The sequence below is a fragment of the Marmota marmota genome, unplaced genomic scaffold (genome assembly GCF_001458135.2).
Source record: "Marmota marmota marmota unplaced genomic scaffold, marMar, whole genome shotgun sequence".
NCBI lineage: Eukaryota > Metazoa > Chordata > Mammalia > Rodentia > Sciuridae > Marmota > Marmota marmota.
Window position 1 is genome coordinate 60,486,473 of NW_025999900.1, and position 11,963 is coordinate 60,498,435.

Consider the following 11,963-nt stretch of genomic DNA (forward strand, 5'->3'; position numbering starts at 1 on the left):
CATAAGTGTTTCCTTACATCAGTCTATAATCCTCATTCTTAAAAATCCTAATGCATGTATTATAATCCCGCTCATTTTATCAATAAAGAAAGTGAGTCTTGGAGAAGTTAAGCAACTTAACCAAAGCCACACACTAGTAAGTTACAGAACAGAGATCTGAATCCAGGTCCGATTCTAAACCCACACTCTTCACCACCACACTATATTACCACTAAGCATCTTATTTTATATCTCAAATATGGCTTTTACAACCATGTTTTAAGCACTTCTCAGGGTCAAAGTTAGCCCAGAAAAAATATGATGGGAGGTTTACTTGAATTTCGGAAAGTGGTTTTCCTTATTTACATCTTTCCATAAATCTGTTGTTTATGACCTCTTTAGGTAACAATTTGCTAATTTTCATTTTGCTTGGGGTAGAAAAATTATCTTCCCCGATGTTATTACAACACAATCCTTTATATTTATCATTCAACTCATTAGGAAGTCCTTTAAGAGTCTCTGAAAATGGTGTGTACATCTGAACTAGAAGTAAGTCCACAAGGACTGGAGAGAGTGAGTAGCATGTATTTTGTCCCACCAAAATGAATAGGGAGAGTGGGATAAATAACATCAATAACATCTACCCACCAGTAATTCATATTCCAAACCTTTAATGAATCTGCTCTACTATTTATCAAAAGTCTGCTTAAATTATATAATTCCACAAAAGCTCAAAAGTAAGAAACATTAAAGTTCCTTTATTCTGGATGAGGGGGCATAAGTCTAACCATAATCACATGAATCATGCCCATGCTACCAACCTGGTCAATATTGAGGCGAAGTGGCATCAATGATACCCTCAAGCAGCATTCCTGTGGTGACCTGCCAGACTCTGGGCGCACATGTAATGCTTTAATTGTCAACTATAAGACAAAAACAAAACATTTTTTTTCCCAGTGAGATAAAATGACCTTATTCTCATGTTAATAAAGAAAAATCGTTAATTCTATGTGAGTACAAAAAGTGATGAATTATCTACACTCTTTTCCTTAAAAGTCTGAATCAAAAATTTTTGGAGCACAATCCCTTTTAAGAACCTAATGACAGAAATTGGGCTGCCTTTAGAAGAAAAACTGCAAATGAGTGATACTGTACTTGCAGACTCAAAGGAGTCTGCTGAGGCCCAGAAGCCAATGTACAGGCCTATCTTCCAAAGTCAACTTCTGTAAAGAACCTCTAAGGTCCTAAGCTTATCAGTTCCACCTCGATAAAATTAAGCAACTTAAGCAAAGCCATCACTAGTAAGTTACAGAACTGAGATCTGAACCCAGGTCCAACTCTAAGCCCATGCTCTTCACCACCACACTATATTTCCACTAAGCACCTTATTTTATAACTCAAATAAGGCTTTTAGAACCATGTTCTGGAACACTTTCACAATCCTAATTATTTTGTGCAGACTGCTATGGATTTCTGGTTTTCTTCAGATATCAATATATTGGCCAATTATAGTTAATGGACTCTAGCAACAATATGCAAAACAATTTTTTGAACACAAAACTTTAAGTGACATATTTAAAAGGGATTTTCATATTAAAAAGAGAATACAACAACAAAAAGTGAGGCTTTAAATCTTACCATGTTGGAATGAGCTTTGCGAGGCATTTCTTTGCTGCAATACAAGTACAAAAATTTATTCATTTGTGATGTTGCCAGCCGATCCCGAATTTCAAGATCCTGAACAATGAACACCTGCCGAGAGACTGGCTGTTCTAAGAGGCTAGAACCGCATTCTGCTTTGCATGTGGGGTAGACTTCATGCTGAAATTTCACCTTAACAGACAAGGAGAAGGAACACAGAGTAATCTTTACTTTTATTTAAATTAGATTTTCTCTTTAAAATGCAAACAATCACTCATAATTTTCTTTGGATTCTATCTCAGCTTATAATTCCACTTTCAAAGAACTAAATGTTTCATTTGTTCACTTACTTATTGATCTATGTGTACCCTACAATACACAGATAAGCTTTGTTAATATTTCTTAAATGATCTTAGTGAAATCCCTTACTCTTTTAATTTTTTACTCATTTATTTTGGTACCAGGGATCTGAGACAGGGTCTTAGTAAGTTGCTTAGGGCCTTGCTAAGTTGCTGAAGGTGACTTTGAACTTGTGATCCTCCTGCCACAGACTCCGGAGTTGCTAGGATTTAGAGGCCTGTACTACCACACCCGCCCCCTTTTACCCTTTTCAAGCAAAATTAGAAAACCTAAAATTAAGATCTTGCATACCTATGAAACTGCATGAACAAATCAATAGAAGGAAAGTTCAGTTCCAAAAAGGGGCAAAGAATTGCCATCACTACAATATCTGTACACGACCTATCCTAAATATGACACTTGGGGCATCCTGAACAGACTGACAGAGTTAAATTAAATGCATATAATGTCATTAGTGGTGTGGGACCTATGGCCTTGAGAACTTCACAGAGCACCTGCCATATGCACTATCCAAAGGCAGGCCTTCCCAGACAGGTACTCTGGGGCAGCAGCTTATCATGTGCCTGCAAAAAGAATCACGCTAAAAATTCATGTCTGTCAGACCCGTTCAGTCAGCAATGCTGGAGTGGGGCGCACAAATCCAGGCCTAAATAACCCACTAAGGGATTCTAAGGGCATTCAACTCTGAGAACCCAACTCCTGGAATAGCATGAGAGAAAAAAAAAAAAAAAAGCACCATGGGCTTCTTAGAACACCTGAGAAAGAAAGAAAAGGAAGCATTTTATAGGAGATCCTTGTACTTTTTCAATCCAAAGAGCTAGGACCTAAAGCTCAAGACCAATGAGGCTAGGGAAACCAAAGAAACACCACTAATACTCCTTCCATCTTAAGTGGACTTTTCCTTTCAAAATACCTCCTTACCTTGCTTAACTGTATTTCCATTAAAAAGTCAGGGTTTCTTCCTTTCCCTCCACATACTGTATTCCGTCCATATCTTGTGGGTGTGTGAGAAGGAGAACTGTGAGGACTACTAAAAATGAAGAAAAAGAAAATAGTGTTTAAAAATAAGCAAAGAAATTTAATTAATAATATTAGAAAAATTAATAAGATGAAAAGAAAAATAAAATTACAGAATTATCAGAAAGTTGTCACAAATTATATTATTATAAATCAAAACCAGAGTAGTCATCTGCTTGCTAAACAGTCAGAACTTAGAAAAATCTAATTATGGTGCTGGGTTCCATATCACAGGATTCACTTGGAAATGAGACCTCTTTATAGCATTCTTATTACCTTAGAAAACTTTTTGGTCTAAGAACAAGTCCTAGAAATGCCAGAAAACAGAAAAGAACTATAATCAAGTCAGAAGTGTTTTAAAGTAACTTTTTAAGTACAAGAAGGCGAACTATTGTACCAAATGTCACTGCTCCTCCCACCCTGGGAAACTCTTTGCCCCACTGTCCGGGCACCCTCTGCCTAGTTCTCTTCTCCTGCTGCAGAACATTGCCTTTGTTTAGTTAGTAAGCACTCGGTAAGCACTGGTGCCCTGCTCAGTACTCTCCTGCGTGCTGGGAGCTCAGGGAATGCACAGTTCCTGCCTCCTGACACACTCACTTCGCTCTTCTCCTTCAGTCCATGATTATCCCCTCCTTTGGAGCTGAAGAAAGAGCTGGGTCTTGCTCCTTTTTTAGAATGGGCATATAGTAAATACCTGAAAATCTTGCTGAGTGAAACTCATATAAGTCAACATTAATTACAATACAAATAAGTTCACAAATGGGAAATGACACTTAAATACTAGTTTATTAACTCTTAAGATAAATTCTATATTTTTATATGAAAAGAATACACTGGCCTGATAAATAAACTTGCACAGAAATTAACTTACATGTAACTTTTAGCTGGAGAAGTAGGAGGAACTGTCCCAAAATCTTTGCCTCCGTAAAGATGCCACACAAGAGAAACTTCCTTAACAACATACCGAATTACAGGAATGGGAAAGTGTAATGGGGCTTTGCTGGTATCTGTCTTCTTAACAGGTAGGCTAAAATAGTTGTCTCTTATCACAATTGCATCATCAACCATGATTTTTATGACTGGCTCTTCTTCCTTCTCCTGAAATCAACAGTAACACAGACTCTCACCTCATTAGAAATGACTGGTTATGCTGCATATCTCAAGGGAATTTCATGAGTCTATATTCTTTTTCCTAATTTTGATATATAAAATAAGGTTATAATTCTGACATTAACCACTACGTAAGAGACTGCTTCATTAAGCATACAATGAACTATATTTCTGTTCTTTATAAATCACCCATGAAAATTTTTTTTAGTTTACAATTTGACTCTTACAACTTATTTCATAATATAAAAGTACAGATTTTATGTATAGGTTTGTACATGTATGTATTTTATTCCTTCAATTAAAGTCAATACTGCATTTCAAACCAAAACTTGACCAACTTCAAAATACTGAGCAAATTATCATGTTTCTAATAATTGGTTTATCCTGAGTTTGACTGCTTTGATTTTTTAAATTTTAACCAGAAGGTTCTCAGAACTTAGTGAACAAATTCAGTCACCTACTAAGATACTACTGGGCAGTTTTGTGTGTTTGTGTTCCTCTTAATCAACCATTAGCATTCACACACATCTTGTCTTTCCCAGTTATACCAACCACTCTAGGCAGCACAACTTCTGTCATTTAATATTAATGCCCTTAAGAGTCATCTAACTATATGATATTTGCAGTTCAATAATCTATATAGGAAACTTTGCAAAATATAGAGCAGTAGTCTCTGAGTCTGAGAGATGTGCCAAAGAAATAATAAAGTACAACCACCATTAAAGTGAATTTAAATTGAAGTAATTCTGAACTGAACCATAAGAAGTAACAAAATCTAAACAATCTTCTTCAGGGACACTTTGGTCAATTTAACTTTTAACATTATTTTAAACCACAATAATTATGTTAATTTATTACCTGGATGGCTGCTTTTGGTGCAAAAAGAATGCAAAAATCATCGTTTTCAGTGGGCACACCTGACATTGCATCGCTAATCAAGTGGTGAGTGAATGAGGTATAAGTGGGGCCAGGCTCGTGGGACACATTTCCACTCTCATCTGGGAACAGGAAAAGGTCCGAACAACATGGTTCTTGAATTTGAGATTTTTCATCCAAAACACCTAGATTAAAAAAAAAAAAAAAAATACAATGTTTCGTATACTCTGAAAAAATACTAAACATCTTAACTATGTGTCAGATATACAGGTTGAATGTTTTCACCTGCAAAATCTTATTTATTTTTTACAATAACCCTATGAAACTGAGAATTAAGAACAGCTAAAGTAACTTGCCCCAAAACACCTCAGCAAGTGGCAGAAATACATCAAAAAGACTGTTTAATAAATGTATGGATACATATAAAGACTGTTTAATTCTCTAAAAAACAGCAAATGATAGTTTTCTAAATAGAGATAGTTCCTCTCAGTTATATGGCTTTAGAGAAGTTCAGGAATCCAGCAGCAGATTAATGCTGACTCGTTTTGCCTCAGCCAGAATTTCATTTCGACATTTCTGTCCTGTGGATGATATTCTGGAAGAAATTTCTTGGGCAATACTGCAGGAGGAAGAGAAATTGGTTACATCTAGCAGAGCCTTACCTAAAACTAGGAGATCTCTGCTTATGAATTGGGGAGAAAGAACAGTTACTAAGCATGTTTTAAGTACTGGAAGAGGAAAATGATTCCAAGCAACAAAAAGAAAGCTATTTCCTGGACACACTTTCTCCCCACTGGACACCTGTTCTCAGGAGCTCTCTCAATAGGAAGTTCACAAGATAGCATGTGCACAAAAACCTTATATATGTGAATATATTTTTATACATTTATACTACATATTAGAGTCACTGATTGTTTCTCCATTCATTCAAACCAAACACTGAGATGGGGCTAAGAACACAAAAATGTATAAAGTAACATTTTGGCTTCCAGAGGCTCACCAGACAATGTATAAATTTTGAAAAAATTTTCAACTTTCATGTGGTAGCACCTCTGAATTATGCAGTCTAAGTGTCCAGCGCTTAGTGAAGAATCTTGTCTATTAAACTCACTCAGTATAAGAATGGGAGCGTGGCTCACACCTATAATTCCAACAACTCAGGAAGGAGACTAAGGCAGGAGGATTGCAAGTTTGAGGCCAGCCTCAGCAACTTAAGTGAGATCCTGGCTCAAAATATAAAATAAAAAGGGATGGGATATAGTTCAGTGGTAAAGCACCCCTGGGTTCAATCTCCAGACACCCTACCCAATACACACAACAAATTGGTAAAGCCACTCAACAAATATTCATTAAATATGCCTTCCCATGTAATTAGACAGCTCTGTTCATTACAAATAAGGTAGTACAAAGGAAGCCAGAATTCCCAGTTTACATCCTTAGTTCTAATTTATTCTAAATTAGAATGAAAGCTACATTTAATGCTAAACTTTTGTAACACCATAAAATATTCAAAAATTAAGATTTCACAATTTGGGCTGGGGATGTATCTCAGTTGGAAGAGTGCTTGCCTTGCATTCACAAGGTTTGATCCCCCACACCAAAAAAAAAAAAAAAAAAAAAATTCACAATATACAGAAATAGTTATGTCCATCCAATTAGAAAAACTAGTTTTGAAATAGATGCTTTAAATATTTAAATGGTTCCGTTTAGCTCTCAAGGATTTCTAATCATCCAGTCCCTCCCTGCCTGTCCAATTTGACTATCCAGTTCTCACCAAGAAGGGTGCTTTCATCTGTAGCAGCCTGGCAGCACCGAGGAGTCTAAGGCTCTCAATGCCTGTGTTCTGACACAGACCAGTTTATGGCCTTTCCAGGGTCTCCTTCTCCTTCCTCACTACATACCTAATTCCACCCAGTTTCCAAAGTCAACTCATCTCATTTTCACTAGTGTCATGAAATCATTTCAATCCTTTCCAAATTACAGAATACAAACCACATTCCAAGGTATTTCCTTATGTCATTTTTCAGTCATTCCAAGCAGTAGCCTCAGTATCCTGCCCATTTGTTTTCCTAGGCTATGAGCTACCAAAAAAAAAATAAGTTTGTCTCCCATTTCCTCTGTATCCTTCATGTCATCCTGGATACTGTTATTTATTTACTAGACATTCCACAAATACAAGCTAATTGGCTAATACATATATACCCAAACTTGGACAAGTCTTTTCTTCAGTAAGTTACTTACTGAAGAATTTCTGAGAACACAAATAATCTAAGACACTACAATATCAGTGTTCCCAGGGAAAAAGTCCTGGTCTTACCATTAGTCTGTGGCTTTATTGATGAAGTGGTCTGCTGCATGTCGACCTCCTCCATAGCATCACTCATCAGATCCCGTAAAACCTGCTGATCTGCTTCAGGAAGCACAGGACCACGTGAGGATGATCCACCAGAGGAACCTACCTATAGCCAAAAAGTTTAATTAAAAATAGCCAAAGATGGGTATCATGGCATGTGCCTGTAGACCTAGCTACTTTGGAAGCTGAGGCAGGAGCACTGCTTGAGCTCAGGAGTAAAAGGCCTACGAACTGCCATTTAATAGGACAACATAGCAAGATCTGTCTCAAAAAAAATAAAATTAAATTAAAAATAGCTGAAAGTACTCTTTAAGAAACTCCTTATATTTATTTTATCTTAGAAATATATTACATTTTACAGAAACACCAGAAATGGAACCATACTCATTTTTCTAAATTCTGCCCAGTAGCTATTTACATTTTCATTTTTAGTTTTTAGTACTACCATACAACCCTAACAACTACTGCAAACAAGAATGACTGACTGTGAACTGGGATCTTGCAGAGACAATACACGAGAAGACAGCCCAGTTGCCAACACAACACTGCTGTGAAGCTGGGAAAGGGCATTACTAGCAAGTTTGATTTGACAAATCTGACAGGCTGTGATGACTTTCACTTTTGAAGACAAAGCAACTGCAGGTCAAAGCCTCCTTTCTTGGACTCCCAAGGACAGGAAGCGGCATACACATACACGGGAGGAAAAAATCTACTAAGTGGTGATTCACAGGGCTCAACTTCAGTACTGCTACTTCACCACTTTGGTTAGTAAACTGTGGTTTCATTAAATCCAAGTCATACTTTTTAAAATGGAAAATACAAATTGAAAGAATTAATATTTAATTTTTAATAAACTGGAGAATGTTTTTAAAGAGAACAAATAGTAGAGAGGGAGTGTCATAAATCACCTTATTACCAGTGATAATGCAGAAGGAGCAAGGAGTCACACACAGAAGGATAACATATGAAGTGTAAGATATCCTCAACAAAAGATAAAGCAATGCCAGTAGGACCAGAGTTCATAGCAGAGGCACCCACCCCAGAGACTGAGGATCTTGCTCACAGAAGAGGCTATGAAAAGAATAGCCCTGAAAAAATAAAAGCGCTTAACAAAGAGGAGAGTGTTTAAAATGGTCAGAAATGTGACACCTGAGACATAAGACAGCCCTGAACTTGGAACAAAAACATCTGGGTTTGTTGCTGTTTCTCCTACTAATCATCTACACAACAGAGGTGATGATCTTTAACCTCTCCTCTGACAGAGTTGTCAGGAAGGGAAAAGGAACTCTATGAGAAAGCACACTGAATGCTAAGTAGCACTACCTAGAACCCAAAGGGAAGCCACTCTTACAGAACTAAGTCTGACAACATGAACATCTACCATCAAGCTTCTCAGAGCATGTTTTATTTTCGATTTGCAGAGAACAATTCTTACATTAATGTTTTCATTCTTCCCTGAGAATAGATGAAAATAACCAAAGACTAGAAAAAAAGTATTAGTTGAGAAGATTAATATTCTGAAACAAAGACTACCAAACAGCAGAATGGCTTTCTAAAAGATCCAGAAAATCACCTTCCCAGACCCCATTTCTTAGATTGTAAAGAATGGACAGTTAACTTTTCAAAGCTTCTTTCCTACCCGATTGTCATGAGGACAATGACATAAGCCTGTCACTCATGTGGCAGGGTTGGGGGAGTAATGTTGTTGACTGTACCTTGGACTTTCTCTCAGGGCCTCCAGGCTTCCTTTCTGCCTTGCCAGGTGCATGTAAGTCACCATAGCTTGCAATGTACTGAATGAGATTCATCAAAGCAGCACAGGAGTCTGAGCAGGTCCTGATGTGGACAACATCACTCGAACAGTGCAACTCAAAGCGGGGCTCAGTCTAGACAAGACATGGAAGAAAAGGACAAAATGTCTTCCAAACAAGAGACACAACTTCCTTTTGGGCACACACTTACTTTAAATATGTGAACATCTGTCATAAGAAAAATGTACTTGTATTAACCTAATCTTGATTTTTAAATATTTTATCTATTTTTGACCAAAATTAGGTAAGTGGAAAAGTAATTTTAGAGTACAGTATAATTTTTTATCTCTCAAAAAATCAGTACTTCAATAAAAATTTCCTTATCTTAACGAACTTACTTGTTCTCTGTCAGAATCAGACTTCACTGCAGTTATGGTTAATTCTAAAAGCCCCATATCCATCACACGAACATAATCTAAAAATTTTTAAAGAAATAAAATGTCTGAGTAGAGCTTTCAAAAAATGCTTATCCAACATACTCCAAAAACTGAACATTTCTTTAAAATTCATTGCAAATAATACTATAAATATTGAAATGTGACAAATATAGTTTCATCCTACAAATTCACAATTTTATTCCTGCAATTCACTTTAATTTAGTGAGAAACTATCTTATATTAAATAATTGGAGTATATATAATTTTGATGTACATGCTAATCTTTTAAGAATGTTATATTATCAAGCTAGAAAACCAATAACTGAAAAACTGAATATATACACCATATGATCACTATATGTTTAAAAGATCCTTTAATAAGATCCTTAGTTTACTAGCATTACTCCAGAGTTAAAATGCTTTAATATAATCACACACAAAACAAAGAAGCTTAAATCTATTCCAGATGGTTTTATTTAACTCTTACCTCTACTCAAATTTACAGTGACAGTGTTACATTTGTCAGACAGATGTAAAGCAGCCTCATCCATGATTATTCTGAGAAAAAAAGATAAAACCAATATTTGAAAAACTAAGCTTTGAATCTATCTCAGAATTACTCTACACCTAACTACACCATTCTTTCTAATATAACATATCAAAATTACCTACAATTTCTAATGTTACCTAACTTTTTTTAAAACTCACTGTTGATAAGTTCTAGAAATATTTATGTGGTATAAAAAATTAATCATTTGCTCAAATTCTAAATTTTTAGTGGTTTTTTTAATAGATGCTCAAATTCACAAGGCTTAAGTAACAAAGATAAAGTATATCAAGTATTGAGAAGTTTATCCCATATTCTAAAAGCAAACTAAAACTCCCAAAGATTAACTTCTTCCCTAAAAATAAAATACAATAATGAAAAGAGTAGATAGATAGGGCAGGTCACTTGAGAAAGAAAATTTGAGTAAGTTAGACAAAAAGATATGACTACTTGTAGAATGCTGATTTTAACAAAGGAACGATGAAATGTATCCACCAGCTAACATGTTCTGAACAGCCAGGTTCAGTATACAATGAAGTTCACACAAGTACCTGAGAGTAGAAGACGACTTATCCAGTGCAACACTACTAGAAATGCTGAATGTTTCAACTGTAAGAAGAGATCGGATTGGCAAATAAAGGGGCCTAGTATCAAAAAGAAATAATAGAATGTTAATTTAATGCAACAACAGAAACTCTCTTTAAAAAATATTTTGAGCTAGGTGCAGTGGTGCACACCTAACAATCCCAGCAACTGGGGAAGCAGAGGTAGGAGGGTCGCAAGTTCTAAGCCATCCTCTGCAACTTAGCAAAGCCCTATCTAAAACAAAAAATAAAAAGGGTTTAGTGTATACAGCTCAGTGGTAAAGCTCCCCTGGGTTCAATCCCTAGTACCAACAACAACAAAAAATGAACCTTAATTCAATAAATTATGTATTTTTTCAAAACTTAATACACATCTTAAATTAAATTTTCCATTTGTGAATTTACCTGTAATCAAGTGCACAGCTCCAAAGGTGAACATGAAAAGTTGTAAATGAAGTTGGAGGATTATACCCCAAAACAGGTTCATCAGCAATATTCAAGAAGTATAAAATCTATAATCACAAAAGTATAAAATACCCTGCTTTAGAAGATAAAAAGGTTTTGATATAATATACTTAATGGATGTAAAACCGAAGTATCTCATAGAAAAAGTATTTACAATGAAATTGATAATGCTAAAGAAAAAAAATCATTTTGAAGGAATTAATTTCATAAACTACTTGTATATGTGCAAGCATACACACAAGTAATTATGAAAGATGATAGATGTGTTAATTTGACCATATTAAGCACTTCAAAATATACATATGTACATATATATGTGCATATATAAAATGTAAATGAACTTCACATTTAAGCTTTGGTCCCTTCCCTAAGATAATTTCATTAAGTATGCGCTAATATTCCAGAATCCAAAAGAAATCCACACTCCAAAACACTTCTGGTTCCAGGCATTTCAGATAAGGGATTTACATGGATTTTTGTTGTTAAGTTATAGAAGTGATAGATTGAAATATATCTATCTATACAGAGAAAGAATAGAGAGACAGAGATAGATATCACTCTATACAAACACACACAAACAAAACACATGCTTTACATCTTAAATATATAGAACTAAAAATATTTTTAAAGTACTTGAAAAATCAGAATTTGAAATGAAAAGTCCCATCCAACATCTATACTGCTACAGAAAACTCAGAAAATCACATCTTATGAAATTAACAACAAAGTATGAATATAATTTCACATTATTTTTCTTTTAAACAATTCTTGAAAAAATAAAGTTTGCTACAGACCACTTTAAAACTCGTATTTCCTAAATAACCCACTGTGGTGGTCGGGGGG

At 35.4% G+C, this 11,963-nt stretch overlaps 1 protein-coding gene across 5 annotated transcripts in view; it reads right to left on the minus strand.

Moving 5' to 3' along the window:
- The window catches only part of Atg2b (autophagy related 2B), a 64,115-nt gene that overhangs the window by 14,125 nt on the left and 38,027 nt on the right, over positions 1-11,963 (minus strand). For all 5 annotated transcript variants that reach the window (XR_007345971.1, XR_007345972.1, XM_048799295.1 and 2 more), the window contains 11 exons: positions 11,061-11,167; positions 10,623-10,715; positions 10,012-10,082; positions 9,486-9,562; positions 9,052-9,222; positions 7,301-7,442; positions 4,966-5,168; positions 3,869-4,095; positions 2,902-3,010; positions 1,618-1,812; positions 801-902 (listed from right to left, as the gene is read on the minus strand). Coding sequence is in view for 3 of the 5 variants with exons in the window: in XM_048799295.1 (XP_048655252.1) it covers positions 801-902; positions 1,618-1,812; positions 2,902-3,010; positions 3,869-4,095; positions 4,966-5,168; positions 7,301-7,442; positions 9,052-9,222; positions 9,486-9,562; positions 10,012-10,082; positions 10,623-10,715; positions 11,061-11,167 (1,497 nt within the window). In the remaining 2 variants the exon portion in view is untranslated. The remainder of the gene's footprint in view (positions 1-800; positions 903-1,617; positions 1,813-2,901; positions 3,011-3,868; positions 4,096-4,965; positions 5,169-7,300; positions 7,443-9,051; positions 9,223-9,485; positions 9,563-10,011; positions 10,083-10,622; positions 10,716-11,060; positions 11,168-11,963) is intronic.